Source organism: Populus alba, chromosome 7 (assembly GCF_005239225.2).
Source record: "Populus alba chromosome 7, ASM523922v2, whole genome shotgun sequence".
Classification (NCBI taxonomy): Eukaryota; Viridiplantae; Streptophyta; class Magnoliopsida; order Malpighiales; family Salicaceae; genus Populus; species Populus alba.
Genome location: NC_133290.1, coordinates 9,004,727 through 9,031,472, shown reverse-complemented (window position 1 = coordinate 9,031,472; position 26,746 = coordinate 9,004,727). Strand labels below are relative to the sequence as shown.

At 32.8% G+C, this 26,746-nt stretch overlaps 2 protein-coding genes across 7 annotated transcripts; one reads left to right on the top strand and one right to left on the bottom strand.

The window, feature by feature from the left end:
* The first annotated feature begins 2,947 nt into the window (after positions 1-2,947).
* Positions 2,948-10,271, top strand: LOC118045566 (BRAP2 RING ZnF UBP domain-containing protein 2). 5 transcript variants are annotated; one of them, XM_035054226.2, is made up of 13 exons: positions 2,948-3,372; positions 4,071-4,280; positions 4,368-4,483; positions 4,565-4,673; positions 4,785-4,908; positions 6,052-6,149; positions 8,115-8,221; positions 8,323-8,569; positions 8,659-8,712; positions 8,892-9,035; positions 9,209-9,273; positions 9,685-9,739; positions 9,845-10,271. In XM_035054226.2, the coding sequence occupies exons 2-13, from the start codon at positions 4,077-4,079 to the stop codon at positions 10,004-10,006; spliced, it is 1,485 nt and encodes a 494-aa protein (XP_034910117.1). In that variant the 5' UTR covers positions 2,948-3,372; positions 4,071-4,076; the 3' UTR covers positions 10,007-10,271. The 5 variants fall into 5 exon arrangements, with proteins under 5 accessions (XP_034910117.1, XP_073266575.1, XP_034910118.1 ...); XM_073410474.1 differs by having other exon boundaries at positions 4,044-4,280; XM_035054227.2 differs by having other exon boundaries at positions 2,949-3,372; positions 4,090-4,280.
* Positions 10,272-21,547: 11,276 nt separating this feature from the next.
* LOC118045585 (aspartyl protease family protein 1) lies at positions 21,548-24,813 on the bottom strand. 2 transcript variants are annotated; one of them, XM_035054250.2, is made up of 10 exons: positions 24,428-24,813; positions 24,093-24,228; positions 23,517-23,755; positions 23,179-23,403; positions 22,942-23,077; positions 22,781-22,854; positions 22,573-22,672; positions 22,426-22,483; positions 22,054-22,125; positions 21,548-21,966 (listed from the first exon to the last, which is right to left on the bottom strand). In XM_035054250.2, the coding sequence occupies exons 1-10, from the start codon at positions 24,712-24,714 to the stop codon at positions 21,749-21,751; spliced, it is 1,545 nt and encodes a 514-aa protein (XP_034910141.1). In that variant the 5' UTR covers positions 24,715-24,813; the 3' UTR covers positions 21,548-21,748. The 2 variants fall into 2 exon arrangements, with proteins under 2 accessions (XP_034910141.1, XP_034910142.1); XM_035054251.2 differs by having other exon boundaries at positions 23,517-23,752; positions 24,428-24,812.
* Positions 24,814-26,746: the final 1,933 nt, after the last annotated feature.

The following is a 26,746-nucleotide window of genomic DNA, read 5'->3' as shown; positions in this document are numbered from 1 at the left end:
CAATATAACTTATCTTAGGTAAGGTGTATTAAGGGTAATGTGTCTTTTCTTTATACAACTAGTTTCTTTACTTAGACTTTTGCAGGCCATTATGTTTCTAGTAACCATAATATTAGATGGTGACTCCTGAACCTTATAATCATAACTTTATGATTAAACTCAAAACCCCTTCAATTGTAGGAGGTAGGTTTGTCATTCGACACTGTGCATATCACGACACTCTCTTGCTTCTTGCCACTCTTAATTTTCATTTTTAGTTCTTTATGTGTGTGTGTGTATAAAATACTAATAACATTTCTTTTTTATATATAATTAAAAGAAAACATAAAGCTAAGCTAAACTAGAGAAAAAACCAAAACTCAAGACACAAGAAACTAGAGTTTCATAATTTTAAGAGAAAGACTGAACCTAACAATGTAAAACAAGAATCGAAACATGAACAAAAAACTTAATTTAAAGATAGATAGATGAAACTTGATTTTAGAGCCAAGCTTTAATACTAATTGATGCAAATCGAAAAGGTAAGCAACCTAAAACCTACAATCAAGATTGAATAAGAAAGCTAAAATTAAGTTGAAAAGAACCTGACCTAACAATTACCTGAATAAAAGAACCATAGTTATTAGATGAAAATAGGCCTAAATATATTGAGTTATCCCATTGAATGTCTCTTTAATCTTCTTAGTTCTTGACTTTGTAATAGACCTAATTAATACATGTAATGGATCTTATGGTGTTGTTTAATGATTCTCATCATACTTTGTGATCCAGGTATGTTCTTGGCTAATCCTCATATTGTAAGATCCCACATCGGAAGTGAGCGTCCAGAGTTAGAGCCTTGTAATAAATGCATGCTCACCTTGACTAGTAAGACGCGTTTTGGGGTTATACGTGGCTGCCAAGAACAAAACTGTGAGGGGGACCTAAGTGGAAGCCCTAGATTTGGGTGGACTGGGAGGCCCAAAACGAACAATATCTTGCTAGTGAGGTGGGGTGCTACAGTTGGTATCAAAGCCGAGGACGGCTCGTCTTAAGGTGGGGAGATTGTAAGATCCCACATCGGAAGCGAGCGTCCAGAGCCAAGGTCTTATAAGTGCATGCTCACCTTGACTAGTAAGACACATTTTGGGGTCATGCGTGGCTGCCAAGAACAAAACCGTGAGGGGGACCTGGGTGGAAATCCTGGATTTGGGTGGAATAGGAGGCCCAAAGCGGACAATATCTTGCTAGCGAGGTGGGGTGTTACACCTATCCTATTTTATGATAATCATCTTGTGTCTAACTCAATATTCCATGCAAGCAAAAAAAAAATATAGAAGTTGATTATCATTTTGTGCTAGAACATGCAACATGAGAAGCTCTTCATGTTCAATTCAATGGATTAATAATTAGATTATAGATTGATTCATTAAAGGCTTGTCCTCTTCTTAGTTTTTATGGTTTTGAAACAAACTCAACATGTTTTCCTACCTATTGTGTTTGAGGAAATGTGTGAGTGATTATCAATTTCACATATCAAATCAAGAAAATTGTGCTAATAATGAAAATAATCAAGCAAGGAAATGATCATGTCATCATCCCATAACAACAAAAAAATAATTCTATAACAATTGAAAAATGATTCCTTGACTAGAACTGTTGAGTTTTATCTAATGATCATTCTTGTAATTCATTGTAATTATTTACTTCTTATATATCTATACAAATCTTATATAAATAGAGTTGCTGACCATAATTGGTTTATACAAAAAATTCCCTTCATATCTTATTTCATTACATGTTACCTCCCTATTCTTTAATCATCCTCTTGCTGTCCTTATTTCTGCATCATTGAATTGGTATGCTTCATGGTAACTTCCTATCCTGCATCTATTCTTAAAGTTTCTCATCACTAAGACCTAAATTTAAAGAGAAGATTTTATTTTGATTTATATTGATTATATGTTAGTGGAGAAAGATTCATGGAGAGGGAGAAAAGAAAATCAAATACGAAATAATGAATTGATATGTATTTGGATGGTGCTAATATATATAAGGGTACTTTGATCTTTTTATACAAAATTAAAAATTAAGTTGACCCAAGATGTAAACAATAATTTTTAAAAGAATGGATACAAAGTAAGAAATAACTAAGCTATAGGAGCTTTAGAGTAGTTTTACCTTGATAAAATTTTAAAAAAAATTAGTAATTAAAATGAATATAAAATTTAATTGCATGCTTGAAACCAATTTACTATAAAAAAATTAAAAATGAATTTAATTATAGTGTTTAAATCAAATTTAATTGATAGATAAGTTAATTAACATATTTACAATATATATTCTATAATACAATTTGATTAATTTTGTTTCATGTAGCACCTTGGACAACTCTTTTATCTTATTTTCTTTAAAAAAATCGCTCAATACTTCAGATATTTTTAAACAATAAAGCACTCGGCTCTTTCATCAACCAAACTTTCTTGACTTTCTACCTCTATTTCCCCTTCATTAGAATCACTATAGATTACACACAAAATCAAATTCAAATGCTTATCATTTATATATTTTTGATGCTATATAAACCATAAAATTAAAGATAAAGCAAATTAAAGAGAATTATTTGATAACTAATTTATTTTTATATTATTTTTAAAGAGTTTTAAAATATAGAACTTTTACAATTTTTAAATCGAATTTAATTAAAAAGATTTTAATAGTATATATTTAAGAGCATGACTATATTAGGGTTTTTACTTTTATATATATAAAAAGTGAGTATTCGAGTTAGTTTGTGTGTATCTCGATTAATTTTACAGGTTTTAAAATTAATGATTATATAAACTTTTAATGACATTAAAATTTATGAGATTTAAACTAGTAAATTTTAAAATATAAATTTAAAATTTCATCAATTAAAATTTTTTTTTGCTTTTATATTTTATCATTACACCTATGTGCAGAAAGGGCGGTGCTATCGAATAATATCTGGGTAAGGCGATTAATTGATGAAGTCAACTAAAATTACAGGGATTCTGCGTGTAGTTAACCGGTCCTTAAAAAATGCGTAAATTGGGAAACCGGATCGAATATAAAAAACCACCGCCACTGAATCAATCAACAGATAACTTCCACCACCACAGTACCACCGCTCGCCTCTCTCCACCGTCGTCATCTCCTGCCTCAACAAAGGCAGCACACGATCACACCACCACGCACCTCAAGCAGCCCCCAGCAACATCTACCGCCAGCTACCACATCAACTCTTCCCACAGCCACGATCCATTACTGGTAGCATCTCAAAACCGCTCTTTGCTTTGGGTCGAATCAACCAGGTTTCCCTAAGGCTGTTGGTTCAGAGTTGGTGAAGGCCATCAGAATCATTCACTGCAGGTATGGCCCCCTTTGCCTAATTGCTTCCTCAAACGCATATTTACATGTCTCTGTTTTGAATGATTTTGATATCTTTAAACGCATGTTTGGTTTCTGTTTTTGAGATGTAATGGGAACTCCTATAGGACTTTTGAGCGTTCGAAATGTTTGCTGAAGTATTTTAGTGTTCCGATACATGAAGAGAGGCCCTTGGTGTGATTTTTCTATTGAATACATTGAAATGGTCCTTTTGGTTGTGGGGGTTTGAATAGAAGGGTAGTATTATTTGTGCAATTCTGGGTGTCAAAAGGTTTCAGCTTCAGCTGGGTCTGTTTTAGGCTTCCTTTGTCCCCATGTTGCATAGCATGAAAACTATTATATCCAGGATTTGGGTTCTCGAAGTCTGCTTACTATGCTTAAATCTGGAGGTTTTTTTATTTTGTTTCGAATAAATCTGCTCCTCTTGGTGTTTTATTAAAATGGAGGGACTGTAGGTTCTTGTTTTGTTCATAATACATAATCTTTGCTTCAATAAACGGGTTCATGTGATGGATGTTGAGACAATGTTGTTTTGAGCCTCAGGGGCCTGATATTTGGGTTGAGACGTGAAAAGTTGAGGGTTGAATGGATTTTGGGCCATTTGTCGATGTTTATGTTCTTTCTTGGGTAATGTTTTAATGTTTTTGTTTTAGGCTTTAAGTTGATGATGACTACTACAGTTGTTAATGTTTTCAACAGTCATGTCATCCAGCTCAAGCACTGCTGCAGTCAGCAGGGCCTCGCCAGAGGACCACTTCTGGCAACTTACAGCTGAGGAATCATCGTCGTCATTGAGTGAGGCATTGCCTTTCTCCTCTGGAAACCCTAGGATTGAAGAGACACGAGGCGTCATGCACCTTTTCTCCAACGATGCCATTTCAGATCTCCCTGTATGCATGTTATCAGTTTATATTTGTTTGTGTGTTTGGTTTTGATGATGAGATTAATGATTTCTAATTTTGTTGGTAATGGCATAGGTCAGAAGGAAACCTCTTGTGGCTGTGATTGGAGTGCCAAACCACATGACTTATGCTGATTTCTGCCAGTTTTGTGCTTCTTTTATTCACCACATTTTGGAGATGCGAATTGTTAGGTAGTATTAATGATTTCAATAATTATTTAAAAAAAATTCTTCTTTCGTGTCAAAGTATTGATTTGTTGCAATGAATGTTAGGTTAGACAGAATGGAGGATCAGTATAGTATACTTATAAGATTTGACACTCAAGACTCTTCTGATAAATTCTACCTTCATTTCAATGGTAGACAATATAATTCTTTGGAGGTAGGCATTTTGTCTTTAACAATTTCTATCCTGCTGCTCTCATTTTGTAGTTATTTCTTAAAATTAGTTGTCTTGTTGTATTGTTACCTATTCATTTTAGTATTCATACAGGAAGAAGTGTGCCAGGTGCTTTTCACAGTTGATGTCCAGTTCACCGGTTACAGTGGTTCACTTGAACACTCTCAGCCATCTACAACAAGCACAGCTGAACAGCCTTCATGTCCAGTTTGTCTTGGTATGTTTTGTTATCATTGCAAATCTGCCTTTTGATAATGCTTCGTATCTTAGAATGGAATTTGAAATTATTATAGGAAAAGATGGACAGTATAAGACATGATAACTGTATGCTCAGTAAGAGACAAGATTGCTAGAAAAGCCGATAAGCTTTATTAAGAGAAAAACATGCCCTTTTTGCTTGTCTGTTTACTTTGAAGCAGTAATCTCTTTGCTTAGTGGACTTTACATCTATTGAGTGCTGCATGGTCTTTGTTTAAGTATGAATACATTTTACAATTTCCCCTGTGATCTCCAGTGCGCCGTTTCTTTGGTTCAGTTAGTTTCTTACAGAGTTCATTAACTAAAGGGGTTACTGATGCACTCATTGTTCTCTTTAAGTTAATCCTGTTGTTTACCAGGAGAGAATGGGAGGGGGTTGGTGTTAAGTTGGGATGGTGACATTAATTAGGTTGAGAGGTCATGGAAAATTCTATCTATTTGGCAAGTTCCAAATATTTCTAATGTATCTTTTTTTTCCACAATTGTTCTATTTTGATTCCAGTTTCTGTAAACACAGCTCCTAGTGGTGGTTGTAAAAAGAATAATTACTAGATTAAAACTTGATGCAATCAAGCAGGTAAGGTACATGCCGAGAAAGCAAGTGGATAAGTCAAAGAGAGATCTTCTCATGGGTTCTTTGCTTTAGAATATACTCTTTGTCTGCTTCTCAATTTTATTTCATAAGTTAACTGGAAACCCGAACTGTTATCTACTATGTTGTTCTGAGTTGTACTGGTAAAATTTGAGATTCAGTAGCTGAAGTGGCTTTGCTTGCTCATTTTCATATCTTTTCTTCTTTTCATCCTCCTTGCTCCCACCTAGAAGTTGCTAAGACATGGAGACTACTGTAATATAAGCAATATCTCAGGTATACCTTGTGTATCTAACCATTATGTATTTTTGGCCTAGCTTTGGATGCTTAAGGAATTTGTGAGTCTAAACTTGATATAATTTCAATGAGACAATGGAGAATGTTTTTGTGTTTGTGTAGCTTATTTGTTATTTTGTATTTATTATTCAACAGGAAATTAACACACATGATATTGTAACATGCATCACTAACATATGCTGTGGGAGATGTTCCTAACTCTTCATGTTGCAGAGAGACTAGACCAAGACATGGGTGGAATTCTTACAACTATCTGTAATCATTCTTTTCACTGCTCTTGCATTTCAAAATGGACAGACTCTTCTTGTCCGGTGAGTGGTTCTGATTTTTCTTGTGCTTTGTTTATGTGTTGCTTGTGCATGTGCAAGTTATGGGCTCACTTTGAAAGTAGAGTGATAAGAAAATATTTTAACCTTTGGTAGATTCAAATCCTTTCAGTCCCAGGACTTGAGATGCAACTAAATTGTTCCTGTTTGTTGAAGTATTCTGGGTTTTTTAGTCAGCCTCAAACAGACTTGAAAATCAACCACTTTGTATTGTATACAGTTTGTCAAGTATCCCAAGGATTGACTTTGATCGATTAATGCCCAAATGCAGATTTATTTGACATGTAACTTATGTAAGGTTGTTTTCTGCTTCTCTGTCCATGTTTGCCTAAGCGAGAAGTTCTTCTATATCCTGATTTTCTTGCACTTTATTTTTGTGCTGCTTGTGCATGTGCAATGTCTGGGAACCAGTTCGAAAGTAGAATGATGAGAAAATAATTTAACCTGTGGTAGGTTTAAATCCTTTCAATTTTGTACTTGAGATGCAACTAACAAGTATTTTGGGGCTTTTAAATGTCCCTCAAAAGTACTTGAAATTAACCACATTGTATTGGGATACAGTGTTGAGATATCTCATGTGTTGAATTTAAGTTAGACTTGTAATAAACTATATAAGGTCTTTTGCTGCTCCTCTATCCATGCATGCACTAAATATTTTGATGCCTCAGCTTGAAGTTGTTCTAAATCCTACCCATTTTCTATACTGTGTATGCAAATGTAATTTGTCAGAGTAAATGCTGGTTTCCTGATATTTTCTGTTTTTATGGATTGTAGCATGTCATATCATCAAATTTCTTAGAGATCAATTACAAATGAGCCATATAGCATTGTTTTATGGTTTAATTAGAAAGATAGGTTTCAATTTCATGCTCTCCTTTCATATATTGCTCATATATTGTAAATTGTAATCTTTAGAGTAGATCTTGTTTTACTGGCATTTGTTGTTTGTATGAGTTGTAGCCTGTTACACTTATCGAGTTTAATAGAGAAGAATTCACAAACCTTCCACATAGTACTTATGATTCAAGTGCCCTGAAATCTTCATTTCCAATTTTTTTTTTCACTGAAGAGTCCAACTGTTACTTTTCAAAATCATAAAATATTATGCCATGTTTGATCTGAAAATTTTTTTAAAAATAAAAATCAATTCCTTAAGTGCACTGTATTTGGAGGCAATTGCAGAGGTTACTAGTCATTCTTTGTGATGCACAAATTAATGAAATTGGAAAAATATGAGAAATATAAAGGGTTGTAAATGGTTAGGGAAAAACTTAGTAGTTATGATAATAACGATGTGATAATTTCTGAGCTCATCAAAACTTACCTGAAACTTTATTTGGTTACTGACCACCTACTTAATCAAGAAGTTCAACTGATACTAAGGGGCATGGTGTATTTGTTGTTGTGCTTAGGCAATACTATAGTTGAAGTGGTAGTTTTGGCCATTGGTTTCTCAAATTTCTTGCTGAGACTTCAGCAAACTTTGGATTCTAGAAGCTTAAAATCCTAATTACACTGGCTATCTGCTTGGTTTGTACAATTTTCAACAAGCCATCTTGGTTCCTAAAAGTTCTAATCCACATCTTTTAGTTTCAAAATCCCTTGTTGATTTGATTCTCTTATAATCTTCATTATCCTCTTAGTTCTAAAAGTTTTTATTTCTAAAAAGTTTGGTAATTTTCATTAATTATACGATATGCCAATTTGCATAAAATAAATTGATATGATAAATGTTTGCTTTCGTATGAAATGGATTCTATAGGAAATGCTTAAGCAGAATTTCCGTCTCAATCCCTTTTGGCTTTGCTACATCTATTTGCTTATGCTAATTTTAGATTAGGATTTTTAATTTGTTTAGCCAATAGACTTATGTAGCTACAGTTGTTTATTGTATTTGCTTCTGTGATTATTATAAAGTTAGCTAACCAGTTATTTATATGTCACTTTCAGGTTTGCCGATACTGCCAGCAACAACCTGAAAAATCAATTTGTATTGTATGTCAAACTTCTGAGAATCTATGGATTTGTGTTTTATGTGGTTTTGTTGGCTGTGGCAGGTAATAGTTTCAATTTCCTCTTATGTCTGGATTGATTTTTTCTTTTCTTCTTTTAAGCACATCCTTCAGTCTCATTCTTTCAACAAAAAATATTGGTGCAGGTATAAAGGAGGACACGCCATACAACATTGGAAAGAAACACAACACTGCTATTCTCTTGAATTGGACACACAACGTGTGTGGGATTATGTTGGAGACAATTATGTACACCGACTGATTCAATCAAAAACTGATGGGAAGTTAGTTGAGTTGAATTCCCCCAATGTGCATGCTTATGATGGTTGTGGAGGTTGTGACTGTGCAGACTCCGGAGTTAGTGAGGCTCTTTTGAACAGCAAAGTTGAAGCAGTAATGTTTACTGTGTTACTTTGAAAAGGTTGTAATTGTTTTTTCTATTTTTTTTTTTTTATAAATAATCTTATTTAAATTTATTACAGATTGTCAATGAGTACAATGAACTCCTTGCAACCCAACTTGAGAACCAAAATCTTGTAAGTGCATTCTTCAACTTTCCATCATTGAATGAGTTACCTTTTGAGCCTATGTGGGAGATTCAACATAATTTTCATTATGATGTGGCCATGTCTGCCTTGGCTTGTGCTTTTTAGTCTGTTATACATTATGCTTTAATTTTTTCGGTACTCTGAAGTAATATATCTTCTTTTGATAGTTTTTTGGGACCTTGCTGGAAGAAGTTGAAGAAGAAACTGAAAGGGAAATTTCTAAAGCTGTTAAGAAGGCTATTGCTCAAAAACTACAGAAGTTTCAGGCCAAGCTGGATAGATGTATAAAAGAGAAGAAATTCCTTGATGATGTAAGTCCCAGTTTCTGGTGTGAAATTGGGCTTCTTTGGAATTTTTTGGATTGTGTTTAGTTAGGATGATAGGAGGTGTAATTATGTCTCTGTATCATTGTTTGTGATATATTTCCAATTCCAAGTCTAATGCTAAGCTTACAACTTATCACGTTTCTTTTCTCTTCTTGTAGCTCAATGAGAATTTAGTGAAAAATCAGGAGATATGGAAGGCAAAGATATTGGAAATTGAAGAGAGGTATGTTTCGTTTATAACAAAAGCCTTCATCCTGTGTTTGGACTTTGCATTATTGCATGGTATTCACCTAAGTTTCTATTACAAAATGTGTGATGTGGAAGTTAAAATTAGTTTTTATAGTCTTTGCTATTGAGTTAATAGTTAGATGTTTTCCATGTTTTAAATTTTCTCTATACATTAGTTCAGTTTTGCATTTTCTATGTTGGCCATGTTTGAAATGATGGCAGTGTTAGTTTTACATGAAATGCTACGTGGATTGGTTAGGAAAGTTGAAAACCATCAACAGTCCCACCTCAGTCAATACTTGCTCCATTTCCTGCGTTTTTTTGCTGCCAAAAATGCATATTGAAAACATCTCGAATTCCTATATTCCTACCAAACTCTACTTTGGTGGTATCACCTTTTTTTCAGGGAGAAAATGGCTTTGAAAATCAAGGACGATAAAATTCAGGACCTGGAAGAACAGGTGATTTTTTTTTTTGGACATCCTTCGTATCCTATTCTTATCATAGACAAGGAAAGATAGATGTGCAATTTAGATTAAAATTGATATATTATCATTGACATGCAGCTTAGGGATTTGATGGTGTCCCTGGAAGCGGGAAACACGGTGGAGCAGCTATGTATATCAAATGAACTCAAGGATGAAGCTTTCTTGCCAATATTAGTGGAATCGTCTTCAGGGAAGAGTTCCAAGGGGGGCAAAAAGGCTAATAACCAGAGAAAAAACTGAGGGTGGCAGAATTTGCTGTATCAACCTGTCGTTTATATTTCATGGCATTCCACCTCGAATTTTGCTAGTTGAGGGGTTCCACGGAGGATCAGGCCTTCGTGGTGCAAACCTTCATGTGCAGTCCTGGTGTCCTAATTTGTGACTCGCAGCGTAATCACTTGTGGCGGAATTACAATCAATGAGTTTGTGTAGATATGTTTTTGGAGCTCAAAATGTGATGTGAACAGAGTTAGTTATTAATAGCAATTTTAACTCTTACTCTTTACTCTCGAGTTCATTAGTCTCTTTGTTCCGAAAAGAAAATGTTTTGCATGTTCCTACAGGTTTTTTTTTTTTTTTTTTTTTAAATGAGTAATAAATCCTGTCACATTAATTAATTCAACTTAATTTCTATATTAGTTTTTTTTTTTTTTTTTAAATCATCCCTTCTCTGTCGAGAAAGTATCATTGTTACTGCCACGTATTCTCAAATTTTAGTCAAATAAAACCATTTCACAATTGGCAACTTTGAAAAATAAGGAAATTCTTCTTTCAAAATTATAGTAAGATATGTATGGTTTGTTTTTGTGTGTCAAAAGTATTTTTGAAAAAAGTTAAATATTTATTTACTTTTTTCTTTACTTTAAATTAATTTTTTTTTGGTGTTTTAAAATTATTTTGATGTCTTGATTTAAAAAAAAATATATATATTATTTTAATACATTTCTAAATAAAAAATACTTCCAAACTTATTTCAAATATATTACACAACACTGCAATCACAACATACTTTAATTATAACAGCATGCAACTAGTCACATAACTACAAGCATTTGGATTATTAACAAAACACTAAAAGATATGTTGCTTTTAATTTTCACCACTTTACAAAGTATTATTCATTTTAATATTGCTTTGTTTTTGTTTTTTTATCCTATATAAAATTTTAATTTTATTTTTTAACTTTTAGTTTGTTGTAATTAGACTTCATAATTTATTTTGATTTATTTTCTATTAGGTCATCTTAACCTTATGAACCAGTTTTCAAGTTTAATATATTAACCCAGTTGACTCGATTATTTTGTTTTTGTTTTTTATTGATTTGTTTTTCATTTTCATTCATTAGTATTTTATTAATTGAGAATTAGGTTTTATGATTTGTTTTGATATGGTTTTTTGAGATTATCTTGATCTCATGACCCTAGTCACAAGTTTGTCGTGTTAACCTGAGTTGACTCCGGTCATCTTTTATGTCCTTTATTTTAATTGAGTTCTTTCTTGAAATTCATTCTTCAATGATAGGTTGATTTAAGAATTGAATTTCATGATTTAATTTGATTTTTTTTTTCTATACAGTTATCCCAATTTAATGACTTGAGTTGCTAATTCGGCAGGTTATTCTCGGGTTGACTCATGTTGTTTTTTGTTATGTTTTTTTAATTGATTTTTTTTAATTTCATCTTTTTACATCGAGTTAATTAAAAATTAGACTTTATAATTAATTTTGATTTATTTTTGTAGAGCTATCATGGTCTTACAATTATGGTTACAAATTTGACATGTAACCTGGGTTGACATGAGTATAATGTTATCTCAATATTTTTTTAAGAATATATATCTTGATTTTTTTTAGTTAAACTATATTTTTGCTAGTAATCTGAATTCTCTTTGTACCCACCAAGTTGATCAGGTGAATTCCCATGAATTTATTTTCTACCGGAAAAAACATTAGTAATGCTTGGATTTTTTTCAAAGTTTTAAAAAATTGATCTAACCTACAGTGTAATGCAGACCAATGATTTAGTTAACTAAAATCTAAAAAGCATGGGCAAAACATTATATCCCATACCACTATAGACACAAACTCATTGCATTGTGGACTACCACGATGCAATTTTTTTTTTTTATCTGTAAACTTTATTTTAGCCCTTATAGGATCCAATTAAAGGTCAATTTAAGTTAATTTGCAATAAAATGATGAGATTAAAAGATAGATGATCAAAGTGAAAAAAGCGGAGGCAATGAGTGATATTTTCAAACTTATTGTGAAACATTCATTGTAGTCCTTATACTTTCTTAATTATAAATTTTAGATGCCTCTAATTTTTAAAATTCCAAGAAAAATCAATTTTGGTCAAAAACTTGATTTTCCTAATTTTTTAGTTCTTGGTTTGAGAGAGGAGGAGAAAGTCATCGGATTTTAGCGGTAAAGAGAGAAAATTGTTGGTTGACATCAGTTTCAGTTACCAAAATGATTGATTTTTGTGTCAACAAGTTTCATTTGATGAGGGAATGTACGAACCTAATAAAAATGAAGGCAAAAAATGATCCCATCGTCGCTGCAGATTGTTGAATCGGCAGCAACATAGTTTTTCGCTGTCGATTGCTGAGTCGGCAGGGACACAATTTTTAGGAGTTAAGAGGGGGGAAAAAACCAATCTCGGAGTAACTAAAGGGAGGACAAGAACAAAGTTAAACCAACACTCAAACACCCCAACTCTTTAAGAGGGGGTATAAATATAGGGAGGAGAGAGAAGGTGACCCTTCCTCTTCCCAAATTCTGTCTCCAGCAGCTGTATGCTCCTTTGCCCCCTTCCTTTTTCCTAACAAAAATTTAAACTTAGCCAGCTATAGATGCCTCTGTGAGAGTGAGTGAGTGAGAGAGAAAGAGAGAGTTGAGAGCTTGAGAGCAGGTTGAACAACTGCTTAGAGGAACAGGGAAAAAGGCTGGAACCGGTGGGACAAAATTGACATAAAAAAAGAACCAGTAAAGGAAAAAAAAAGAGGAGAACCGAGAGAAGGAGAGAAGGAATACTATTAAATTGTCCCAGATCCACTTAGATTCGAAAGGTATAGGCCATGTAGTCTTCTTGCTCTTGTTCTTGAAACCTTAGAACCGAAATGAAGAAGAAGACCCTAAGAAAATTGACCAAGGACCTTTAAGCTAGCCATAAAGGAAATTGAAATCAACTAAGAAGACATGGAAACAGAAATGAAATGAGGCCAATTTCCAAAACACTTAATAAAAAAAAATTGAATAAATTGAATGAATAAAACATGGTAGAGGGCCGGCCGTAAATGAAGAGTTGGCTAAAATGCATTGTGTAATAATATGCATATGGGTGTTCATGTTAAAATCATGTGACTGCTAGAATTTATCGACAGCTTATGTACCATAATTGAATTTGCATGTGTGTTCATGCTAAAGTCATGTGACTCTACTAGAAACTAATGACAAATTGTGTTGTTTGCACCCAGTTAGAGTTCGCTGTCGAAATTGTGTTGTGTGCATTAAATCAACGTTCGCTGTTGAAAATTGTATTGTCTTCAACGAATTAGTATTTGCTGCTAAAATTATGTTATCTACAGTGAATCAACGTTTGCTGTCAAAATGGTGTTGGTTGCAGCAAATCAATGTTTGCTGCTGAAATTGTATTGTTTGCAGCAAATCAATGTTTGCTGCTGAAATTGTATTGTTTGTAGTGAATTAGCATTCGTTGCTGAAAATTGAGTTGTCTGCAGCGAATCAGAAATTGTTGCTGAAAATTAAGTTGTCTGCAATGAATTAGCATTCGCTACTAAAAATTGTGTTGTGTGCAGCGAATCACCGTTTGCTGCCAAAAATTGAGTTGTCTGCAGAATGCTAATTTCAGCAGTGAATGCTAATTTGCTATAGACAACTAAAATTTTGATAGCAAACGCTGATTCACTAGACACAACATAATTTTCAGGAGCGAACTCTAATTCGTTGCATTCAATACAATTTCAATAGCGAATGCTAATTCGCTCAGACAACACAATTTTTGGTAGCGCACGATGATTCACTACACACAACACAATTTCAGCAGCGAATGCTGATTCGCTGCACACAACTCAATTTTCAGTAGTGAACGATGATTCGCTGCACATAACAAAATTTCAACAGCGAACACTAATTCACTACAAACAATATAATTTTGGCAGCGAACGCTGATTCCCTGCACACAACATAATTTTGTGAGCTGCAGACAACACAATTTCAGCAGCGAATGCTGATTTGCTGCAGACAACACAAATTTTTGATAGGAAGCACTGATTCATTGCACATAACACAATTTAGGCAGCGAACACTGACTCGCTGCAGATAACACAACTTTTGGCAGCGAACACTAAGTCGTTGTAGACAACTCAATTTTTGACAGCGAACGCTGATTCGCGGTACACAATACAATTTTGGCAGCGAACGCTGATTTACTATAGACAACACAATTTATCATTAGTTTCCAACAAAGTCACATGATTTTAGCATGAACACACACATGCAAATTCAATTCCAGCATATAATATGTCATTATATTCCAACATAATCACATGATTTTAACATGAACACACACATGCAAATTTAATTCCAGCACATAATATGTCATTAGATTCAAACAGAGTCACATGATTTTAACATGAACACCCACATGCAAATTATTACACAATGTACTCTAGCAAACTCTTTAGCTATAGCCAACCCTCTACCATGTTTTATTCATTCAATTTATTCATTTTTCTTTGTTTAAATGTTCTGTAAATCGGCCTCATTTTGTTTATGTTTCCTTATCCTCTTAGTTGATTTCAATTTTTCCTTCACAATTAGACTAGAGGTCCTAGGTTAATTTTTCTTAGGGTTTTTTTCATCATTTTTTATTCTAGGGTCTACATGGCCCATACTTTTCAAATCTAAATGGATTTGGGATAGTTTGATAGTATTCCTTCTCTCCTTCTCCTGGTTCTCCCTCTTCTTCTTTCTCTATCGATTCTCTTTTTTTAGGTTAGTTTCTTCCTACCGATTCTAGCCTCTTTCCTTCTTCCCTATAAGTAGTTGTTTAGCATTCTCTCAACTCTCTCTCTCTCTCTCTCTCTCTCTCTCTCACTCTCACTCTCATAGAGGCATCTGCAGCTGGCTGAGTTTAAATTTTTATTGGGAAAGAGGAAGGGGAAAAAGGAGCATGCAGCTGATGGAGACACACTTTGGGAAAAGGAAAGGTCACCTTCTCTCTTCTCTTTGTATTTATACCCCCTTTGAAAGAGATGGGGTGTTTGGTGCTGGTTTAAGTTTGTTCTTCTCCTCCCTTTAGTTACTTCAAGGCCGGTTTTCCCCTCTTAACTCTTGAAAATTGCGTCACTTTTGATTCAATAAGCGGCAATGAATATTGTGTTGTTGCTAATCCAGCAATCAACAGCAAAAACTGTGTCATTGTCAACCCTGCAATTAGCAATGAAAAACTATGTCACTATTGACAGTAACAAGGAGTGAAAAAATATGTCGCTTTTGATCCAACAATCAGCAGTGATGGTGGGGTTGTTTTTTGCTTTCATTTTATTTGTTGGGTGTTTACAGACCTTGTTTGGGGGGCTTTGTTGGTTGTTTGTCCTTGGTAAAACAAGGGGAGCCATGGCTTAGTGTATTTGCCTCCTTTACTCGAATGTGGCTTTTCATGGTTTGCTTCACCTTTAGTAATCTTCTATCTAGTAGAACATATAACTCCTTCCACAAGGTTTTTCCCCTTGTTTAATCTTTTGAGGTATGTCCTTGTAAACTTATCCTCCGCTTGGGTGATTCCAAAGAGTTCGATAGAACTCTTTTTAGTTGGAATTTTTATATTGAAATGTGCCACTAGTTTGGCATATAGGTCACTAAAGCTGGCAATTGAACCTGGTTCAAGGTTGTTGTACCTTGTTATTACTAAACCTCTAAAGGTTGTAGGGAGAATCTTGCATATGACATGGCTATCTTGAATAACTAGCTCCAGATTGTTGTATATATTTTGTAAATATTCCCTAGGATTTGTAAGCCCATCATAATTATCTAGGTACATTTTGGTAGCGATGTAATCTTTGGGTATACATGTGCATACCACATGTCTGAATAACAGAGAATCTTTAATACGATGAGGAGTGTTAAACATCCTTATGAATGAATTCTTCTTCTAACTGTTTGCCATTCTTAAGCCTATTAGGCTCAAATGAACTTGATGTCTCTGGTGTAGGATGACATGTAGACAGAGAACCTAGTTCTTATGCTGCCTAAATGGATGCCTAGAAAAACCACTTTGTGCCTGAGCATCATGAGGGTGTGTATACTCTTTGGAATGGGTTGATGACCTTTAAGGTTGAAGACCCTCTACTAGATCATTTTGTATGCATTTTTTTGGATAATGTAATCATCTATGGATACTTGGTAAGGCCTGTTGTTGTAGAGGTGAGTGGAGAGATGTAGCAATTTGCTAAGGAGGAGCTGAAACTCATTGAGGTGGATTTTTTCTCTCTTGTTGATTTCCTAGCACTACCTAGGTGAGGAGCTATATTTGTTCCATAAGTTATTAAAGGATTGGCTGTGCAAAGGCTTAATTATCTATTGTGTCAAGGAAATCAATAACTCATCCTATCCTTGAAGTTTCCTGATCATCTACTATTTATAATGATAATGAAGGAAAAACAGTTAAACAATGAAGTTATATATGACTTTTAGTAAGTTTTCCCACAGACGATGCCATTGATGATGTCTCAAAATCCAAGATACGTAACTAAGAGATTATTCAGTGTTTGGAATGATAATTAATCAATATATTCAAGTGCTTATATTTCTTCATTTTAATCTAAGGAACTCCAGGCCAATAATAGAAGCTTGAATACCTGCAAAAAAAGGTCCCAATTAGGGGATTTAAAGACTCTCCGATGATAAAGTAAATATATTTATGAGAAATGTATAAAATGACTTAAGGCAATAAATGATTTAAGAGAACCTTAAATTCAAGGAACAAAAATATTTGTTCTTGAGTTTTAAGTTGGTTAATGCTCTGAAATCTATGTACCTTTTATCTTAAGAGATGAAAAGTTATGAACCTTTTAGCTGGATGGTTCACGAGGTATTTATACCCCTTGAACGTTGTTGTTTTCAGAAGAAAGAAAAGACTGAAAAGTCCCCTGCTTTTGATGACATTAATGAGAGGCAAATATCTCTTAAATATCATTAATGAAAGAGTATGGTAAGTACCTTAAGATAACTTGTATAAACCTATAAGTATAGGAAAATTATCACCTTAATATGAACGATTATTCTAGATGAAGATGCATGGTAGTTTATCACGTCTTTTATACTTGTATTGTAGGGGATTGTCTAAGATCAAGTATATAGCCTTAGTACTTGGTAATGTCCAAGTTTTTTAGGTATGACATGTTTGTTAGACCCACATTACCTTGAACTTGGCTGAGTTTTAAGTTCCAAGTTCAAGTTCTTTAGGTTTGACATGTTTGTGAGACCCACGTTACCTTGGGTTTAGCTGAGTTCCAAGTTCAAGTTCTTTAGGTTTGACATGTTTGTGAAACCCACATTACCTTGGGCATGGTTGACCCCCAGTCCAAGTTCTTTGGGTCTTACAAACAATCTTTAGGTTTGACATGTTTGTTAAATTCATATTATCTTATGCTTGGCTGACTGTCAAGTCTAAGTTCTTTAGGTCTGGCATGTTTTCCAGACCCATGTTATATTGGGCTTGGATACCAAGTCCAAGTTTTTCATGTCTGATATGTTTGTCAGACCTATTTTATTTGAGAATATTTTTTATAAATAAAAATCTAGACCAAAAATTTAATTCATCACCTTTATATCAACGTTGGCTAGTTAATTTAGAGTTTTTATTAAGTTATTTTTGGTGTTCACAAGCCTTCACATCATGAAAACAAAGTCGTTGGGCAGTATCATGCTTACTGCAAAGCCACCCTGAATAAGACAGAATACTTGAGGCAAACCATATTCATCACAATCCAAATTTTGTTCTTATGTCTTGTTCACAAAGTCATTATATCAAATTGATGATGTCCATGATAGAATTGTAGCTAGTTTAATAGGACAATAAAATTAATTTATATTTTAGGACATGTATAAATACTAATATTGCTTACATTCTTACTTGGATCAACTTTGCAATTAGTACATTTATTACTTTTTTTTTTCCTGTTAAACTAGGACCTTAATATTGTTTTGCTAGATTTCTTATGTATTAATAATCACATACTTTTTATATAAGTTGTGAAATTATTGCATGTTCTTTTTAATCATTTTATTTTCAAGAATAATTTAAATCAAACACTGTTGAATTTTTTTTTAATTCAACAACAATTTCAATAATAATTTTAATCAAATATATATTTTAATCCAACTAGCATCAACTTAAATTATTTCTTAAAAAAACATAACTTTAAGAGCTACCATAATGTCAAATTTAGTGATTTTAAATGAATTATTGATTAATCAAATATATTATATAATTGCTCCATCATGCACAATCCCACCAATCTAGTTGTCTTCTATTTGAGGTGAGTTTTTAGGATGTAGCTTCGTGCTTCGAAAAGTTGGCTACTGATGGGTTTAGTTTAGTAGGTGTGCTCCAGAACTTTGCTCTTTGTCTTTGCTATGGTTTGGGTAGGATTACAACTCATGTAAATTGGTCATCATTGTTTAAATACACCTTCCTACTATTGAGCTTTTCAATCATTAGTTATGTATTGGGAGAGTTGCGATGGTGGGTTTAGCTTTAATAGTTTGTTGGTTTGGAATTGTTTGCATCTCTTCCTAGTTTGTCTCTCTCTTGCTCTTGTTCAAGTCTTGTTATCATGGAACTAGACAAGCGTTTCTTTTGGTTCCATGTTGCCTATTCTTTTTCCATGTTTTCATGTGTCATTTTATGTCTGATTTTGTCCAATTAGGATTGTTAGGCACTTTTTTCAGGCTTGGTAGGTGTTAGGCTTATAATCATTCCCTATTCTTTCACATCACCTTTATGGGAGGCGAGTGAGAGGATTAATTTGTTTTTTTATAGGAGAGGGGTTCACAAGTGTTATTTTTTGCTAATTTCTCTCCCACAATTGAATCAAAAATCAAAGTGATGTGAATCTCGTGATCATGTAGCACACAACCTATAACATGATTGATAATGAATCATAGAAAGTCAAAACATGTCTAATAGGAGTGTGATACAATGAAAACATGTCCCAAAACACCAACACTATTGATATAAAATCCTCACCCTATGAATACTAGCTCACGAATAAGAAGCATAAGAAAAACACTATAAAACTAGTTGATCTTTGATAAGTCAATTTAGTTTATTAGAGAAACAAAAAATGTGAGAATCTCTCTCATACAAGCAGGATAAATTTGGCAAAAAAAGTATTATCAAGTATGGATATTTTATCCTTACAAAAAGTATTTATACTATTGAAAATAAAAACTCTAATGGATCTAGCTTTGCAGGATGACATGCTTTCCTGTAAATCATCCTATAAGGTGACATTACTGTAGGTGATTTATAAGCAATCTGATAACCCAAAGTGTATCACCCATTCGCAGACTTTAATCTTGCTAGTTAGGTTGCACTGTCTTCTCCAAAATGAACTTGATTTTTCAATTTAAAATTTCAGCTTAGCGATTCGTTTGAGAAGGGTAGGTTGTGGAAGTTCGATGAGTCACATGGTACTTGTGTAGTAATGCTTCCATTAAATGATTGCAAAAATATAGTTAAATAAAAAATAATTTCAAAAAAATTATAATTCAAATAGAATCTATAACTTGGTTCACAGGTTTAATGTGCTAGCCTAGGTTACTTAATTCATAGGTTTAAAGAGATACCCACTAGCTAAATATTTTTTTTTTCCTTTAATTTTTTTTATTGATTTTTTTTCTTCTATTTCTTCTTTCAATATTTAATTGGTTGAGAAATAAGTTGCATGTTTTCTTTTTGTTTGTTTTCTTTAAGGTTATCAAGGTTTGAAATAAATGTTTATTTTAAGGTTGATGCTCAATTTCACGAGCATCTATTTTTATTATATACTTCAATAAATAAAGCAAGGTTGTCAAAAACGTTTTTTTGACACGACACAAAATATATAATATAAACATGAATCGTAAACTCGAATTGTAAAATCGTAAGTAAAATATTTTAACTAATTATATATTAACAATTTCAATCAAGTAGTAATTAACAATATAACACAATAAAAATAAAAATAAAATAAACAATAGAAAAGTCTAAACTTTATTTTATTCAAATTGATTTCTCTACACAAATCGACCCGCTTACTTTGTCATTTACAATAAACGAGTCCCTTTAAATTTTGATAGATCATTTAATATTAATTACTACAAGAGTCAAGCATGTCAATTTACAACTTTTATTTTATATATTTGCTAGCTAAAAAAGAGTAATATATTAGTTGATATGTTAATAGTTTACATAAGAAAGTATGAAGAATGAATAAGTATTTTAATTTTAAGGAAATGAAATCCACAAATAACTTATATCATTAAAAAAACTTATAATAATTATAGTCAAAATCAAGCTCTTAATTATCAAATTGCATAAGTTTTGCAAAAAGTAAATTTAAAACAATGAAAATATTAAAGGTAAAAATTACGAGAATACACAATTTTATATTTTTTTCAAACTTGTAAAATCAGTTTTATTGAGTTTGAACAAGTTTGACCGAGTTTGACCAATTTTACTAGTTTTCGAGTTTTAATCTGATTTGACACATTAAATATATGTTAACTCGTAAAATCGTAAAATTTTAAGAGTCAACTAGCTTTTTTGACAACATTGAAAGAAAGTTTATAAAAAAAAAAAAGTTAATAAATCCAATAAAATTCATGACCCAGGTTGTGGGAGAGTCGAGATTGATCCAATTTGTCATGATCTCAATATATTTTTTAAAAAGTGTCATTTCCAATTAACCCAATATCCATGAATGAAATCTGAAAAAAAAAGTTAAACTAGAAAGATCCGCGAACCAAGTCAACTAGTCAAACTTATGAACAAGTCCATATATTTTATAAAATTTAATAACATGACTCTTTTCATAAACTAATTTTTGTAACTATACGAGAAAAAAATAGATGATAAGAAAATCCTCACCAAACCTATAAACCGAGGCCACTTAGGTTACCTTGACAAATCTACAAACCAAACTAACTTTATAAAAAGAAAAAATAAAAATAAATAAATTATAAAATTAAATTCCTGATTACCTCATTATTAAAAAATAAAATTAACAAAAACAACATAACCAAAATTCAATAATAATAATTAAAAAAAAAAACTGGATTATTATTGCAATGGGTGTGGGTGAACTTTGAAACCCCCACCCTTTAGTTTCTCTCTCTCTCTCTCTCTCTCTCTCTCTATATATATATATATATATATATATATATATATATATTATGGTCATCCAAATGGCTTCTGGTAACAGGATTCCAAGTCATTAAACCCTAAAACAGCGGCAAGACTTAAGGCTGCTGATTTTAAAATTGAGCTTTGTATAAGCTGATGTCTTCATCAAAAAGTCCAAAAGATTTGCTTCATTTTGAAGACTTTTGTAAGCCAATATATAACTACAACCAATATAGTCCTTTTTTATTTATCCAGGCAGGTAACCGGGGAAAGGCATCCTATGCACACGTTTTCTGTACAGCAACTCGATACAATACAAGAGGAAGCTGTTCCTTTTCAATAAGAAATTCTAAAGTAGGACCATATATTCTTGGTCAATAAAAGGTGATTAGAATAAGAGAATAAATGGGCAAAAGGAAGTTATACAAAGCAGCATTACATAATCTCATTATCAAAAAGGGGTGGTGATATTCTATCAATATGATACAGAGGTGTTGTAACCTAAAGGATCTAGAGCTACCCTAAAGAATGATCATACAACTGGCCTGATAAATGAACAGAGCAGTGATTATAATAAGAAACATATAAGGAAGACTGATATCAAGCTAGTGAAAACAGAAGTAAGGCTATAGCAATATGTAGATGCAATTGAACTTGGAGATTTATTACTGGCCTCTTTTGCTGAACCTGCGCTAGAGTTGCTACCTAGTCCAGCAGCAACTGCAGGAGGCACCATGGAAGCATGTGGTTGCAGTGGGAAATTGTTATAATCCTCCACATCATAGCCTGCATTAGAGCAAGAAGTTTCCCCATTCAGTGATGCCATTTTAAATATGTATTAACAGTCAGAACATATATGAAAGTAACACTTACAATCAAACTTCTTCCATCCCAAGACAAGTTTTTCTCTATCAAATACAACACGGTAACCAGTCATGAAGTTTTCTGCACAAGGATCAAGAATTCATATAATTCATTTAAGAGCTTCTTATTCTTTTATTTTCAAAAATAGAAGTTGAATTTCCTAGTGTATTGATTAGGAAAAGGAGAAATGAAACAAATTAGAATTTATCCTTGATTGAAAATCATAATTTTCCTTAACCATGGACTGCTACACACAAAGAATTCAAACTTGTGTCTGTTATAAATCAGTTAGATTCCAAGTGTAGCATTCATTTGATTTAATACTGAAACACGCATTCATTTTCTTATTTATAAACACATAAAAATGCAAGCAATGCTTACGCCCGATTATATTGAGTTCTGTGCTCTTGACAACGGCCAAGCAATATACAATCTCGTTCTGCAATTATTTGAAAGGAAAATTATTTGCTATTAGTATCACAGTAAACAACACAGATCATGGTAAAAGGATATAGAGTAAAACATTACCTGAGTGGAGATCACAATTATTGGATCATAGACAGTAAAATGCCTTCCTCCTTTCATTGTTAAACTCATACTGGGTACCAAACTTGCATTTGCATCAGGACTGCCCATCATCAAGAAAAAGGATACAGTTACAGAGGATAGGGACTAGGCAGGTGATGATGGATAAGGCTTCATGTCTACTTTATTTCACTATATTATAATGCCTAACCTCATATCATAACAATATTCAAAAGGAATCCTGGGATCAGGTGGACGCCATTTATCTCGTGCCAGTGAATGAAACTGTAAAGGAGCATAAGAACTAAATTTCAGTGATTTGGTAATTCAGATAGACTAGCAAAATCAATCTTCATCCTCTGAAGCACTTACTTTCTCCGAGACCCTTGAATAGGCTGGGTCGACCATGTATGTAAAAGAAGTCCCAGAATCAAAAAGAGCTGTGAACTCTACATCGATTAACATGGTTCCTACTCGAGCTTGAGTCACAGTAACGTTATAGGTTGGGCTGCATAACAGTTCCAGACACAGGTCAGGGAAAAACTATCCTGCCATCAAGACAATTATATAAGACTATCAGCATCAAGTAAAGGACAAATTACCACTTACTGTGCTGGGTTAACATTAAATGGGGTCTCTTCCTGGTCAGGACTACCCTTGTCCCCGAAACTGATTCTTCCAATTCCATCGTGTCCAAAGCACATGGAGAAAGAATCTGCTATTAATCCCTCCCTAGATAAGACACTAGGAACAGAAATCTTCTCCATCCCCAGCCCGAATAAACCATTGGGAGCAGCAATGTCCAGAAATGAACCACTTTGAACCTGGCCACAACTGCAAATTTCATATTGCATATTCATCTCAACCTATACCCAAAGCATGTTGAGAGAACATTGCTATCCAGAGGCAAGGTGTTAAAATTGTTATTAGAAGATAAAATAACTCACCCAAATGTGACATACGCTTCAACAAATTCTCGTCCACCATCTTCTGTTGTCAAGTGCAGAACATCCTTTACCAAAATCCCAGAAGTAGACGTCTGAGCAGAGACATAAGAGACTATGTAAGGGCAGCTGCTGAATGTTCCAAGGCAGCGATTACGCTGTGCACACATATCATTGTTGCAGGTGACCTTTTTGCTTGTCGATGACTCTCTTGGGTTGTATATACTAAGCTCAAAATCCTGCTAGAATAAGTCACACATGGTAGAAAATCAACCATGAGCAGCTAATAGCATTTGATATAGACGCAGTAAAAATGCATTCATCTAGATTCATAGGCCACTGTTCATCATACCACCAAGTGCTCCTTTAGCTGTCTAATAACCTAAGCATTGTCAAACAGATTAAATGCAAATAACCTCTAGTCTCCAATTTAGTATCCAATTAATAAGAGATAACAAAGACTTAAAAAACTCTACAACGAGGGACGAGATAAAGCCAAACAAGATGAATTAACAAAGCTACATTCAATAAAAAATCACATTTACCAAATAAAAGTAAGAACTGAGAAGAGATACATACAGAAGCATAACTAGCTCCATGAGTAGGTGCACATCTGCTGCAATCACAAGGCACCCAGAACAAATCACTTCCTGTGTCAAGTGCCACCATAAACTTCACTCCTGGTGTCCCCAATTCCACTGTTGTGTAATGCAAGCTACACATTCACCCACAAAAGGATTGGAAAATTAAACCCAATTCAAGAATCACTAAAACAATAAAGTTTTCAAAACCCACTTAAAGAATCACTGAAACAAGAACCCATTTCTTAAAACCCAATTGAAGAATCCCAAAAACAAATAAAAATAAATTGACAGTAACTGACAATAAAACGCAAAAAAGTTTAAAGAACATACAATCCCAAGGAGCTGATTCTAAAGGTTGAATTCCCATCAGAAAAAGCTAAAGATGCATCAGCATCAGAGAGTCTACGCCCCCTTAACATCTGATCACGATGAGCCAATGCTGCATAGTACTCGAAGCTTCCTTTCTCGGGCCAGTTTTTGGTCAAACCTGACCAATTCTTGAATGAATCAGAGAATCTGTGGTGCATCTTGAAAGTAAAGACGCGGCCATTACAGGTTTTAGAGAAAACCCAGATTGTTATCAACAAAAAGAAGGTTAGTTTCGATGAAGATCTCATTTTGAAATGAAATGAAATGATAATTGCATTGCTTAAGAAAGGCTTCTTGATTCTAGAGAAAGAGGGGATCTTTTATGTGTATTATCAGTGAAAGTGATTTAAGTAGTTGTGGTAGTATAGAAAGTTGTTAGTAGTTACGGTTTTTTCTTGCGTGTGAGTGAGATATGGGGTCCACATTATTTTTTTTTAGTAATAAGGGATCATAGATTTTTCAGGGATAAATTTGGACTCTAGCGTACAAAATGCAAATACATAATAAATTAACCTAGGAGCAAAATTTTTGGTAAAACGGTATGTTTCAAGGATTTAATAATTAATATTATAGTTTAGAAATATTATATTTAATCAAATATTATAATTGTGAATCATAATCAAATTATAATTAATGTTGTGATAACCACAATATATAATCAAATTCTATAATAAATTGTTCAATTGTTTAACAATTATCATTTAAATTAGCCATTGTACTTAAAAACAAAGATAAACTTCTATGTAAATAGTAGATTTAAGATATTTTAATTGTATTTGAATTTTTAGGCACAAGTTGGATAAAGATATATATTTTGACAAAATATATTTGAAAGAAAAATTTCATAAAATCTATAATTTTTTTTGTGTAAACAGGTATACTTGTTTAAACAACTAGATAAATTGTTCGATTGGTTAAGCTAAAAACTTAGTAGTGAGGCTATTGCCCCTAGCAACAATAAATTTCTCTAATATTTAAATAAAAAATATATGTTTTTTATGAGATTTATTATTTACTTTATTAATCTGACATTTAATTCTGTTAATAATTTTAGAGAGTTAACAAATTTACAATTTTAACAAAATTTAGATAGATTTTTCTCTATATAAAAACTATACCCAAATTTTTATCCTAATTAAAAAACCCCGCAAAGAACCACAATAACCAAACTCAACAAATTTTAACTAAACTCAATAAATTCTCATATTTCATAATAACAAGTAGCCTCAAGAGTGAAAAAAGAGAGCATATAAATGCATGCAAAATAAATATCAAATACTTCAATAATATAATATTAAGTAAATATAATCCCAAAATATATAAATATAACTCATCTATTTATTTACATTTACATCATCTACTAAATTATTCAGATTTGTTAATAGCACGACTAGATCCAACTACTACACTCACCTGAGTGGCCTCATTTTTTACCATGACATCATTTAGAGTTAGCATTTCTCCATAAGTATTAAGTCCAGTGCATCAACGCGATGTAATGGTATGACATACACTTCCACTTAGCTTTTGCGTATGGAAATCAAATTGTTTTTAGAGTAGACTAAGATACTTTCACAATATGGTTGATGTTAAATTAAAAAAATTTCAACACAACAAAAAAATTAACTAGAAAATTTTTAGCATTATTATTAAACCTCATCTAGCAAGTTAAACTTAAAAACTCTAGACTAGCTAATTTGACTCTTTAATTAGCTCAAATTTTAAATTAAATAATATGAAAATTATCATGAAATGATCTAGTTGATTTAATATATTCAATGAAAAACAAATAAAAATCAAAGGATTAAAAAAAAGATTCACAATTCCAAAAGGGTAAAGCCTCGTAATTGTTTTAACTTTAGCCTTGCACTCATGATTTTCATGTTAATTTTTTTTTTATAATGGTCTCAATATGTTCAACATCCTGATAGAATTTACAATAATTTCTTCATATAAAATTTCCTTATGAGATCATTATATCTTTTTAAGTGACAATACAATTATTTACCAGTGCAACAATTACTTTTCTTTTAACCATAGTACATTTACTAATTGATTTGCTTAATATGATCATTACAAATACTTGATTCTATTTACGAGTTTTCCTTACACTTGGCTTTTTTATTCCTTGGCTGGTCACATGAATTAAACATCCTGAAATCATGCATAAGTTAATAATTATATTAACTTTTACCTCTTAGCCTAACAAGAAATCGATTTACATCATTTAAAAGCATTATCAATTAATGATCAAAACCTTAACTCATGCATGATTTCAGA

Bases quoted from the DNA above. Each gene is read 5' to 3' on its own strand.
- LOC118045566 (XM_035054226.2), top strand. From the start codon at position 4,077: ATGTTTTCAACAGTCATGTCATCCAGCTCAAGCACTGCTGCAGTCAGC. The intron at 4,674-4,784 runs GTAGGCATTTTG...GTATTCATACAG, and splicing joins GACAATATAATTCTTTGGAG to GAAGAAGTGTGCCAGGTGCT. The intron at 8,713-8,891 runs GTAAGTGCATTC...TTCTTTTGATAG, and splicing joins AACTTGAGAACCAAAATCTT to TTTTTTGGGACCTTGCTGGA.
- LOC118045585 (XM_035054250.2), bottom strand. From the start codon at position 24,714: ATGAGATCTTCATCGAAACTAACCTTCTTTTTGTTGATAACAATCTGG. The intron at 22,673-22,780 runs GTTAGGCATTAT...GATGATGGGCAG, and splicing joins GAATATTGTTATGATATGAG to TCCTGATGCAAATGCAAGTT. The intron at 21,967-22,053 runs GTAAGTGTTACT...GCTCTAATGCAG, and splicing joins GGGATGGAAGAAGTTTGATT to GCTATGATGTGGAGGATTAT.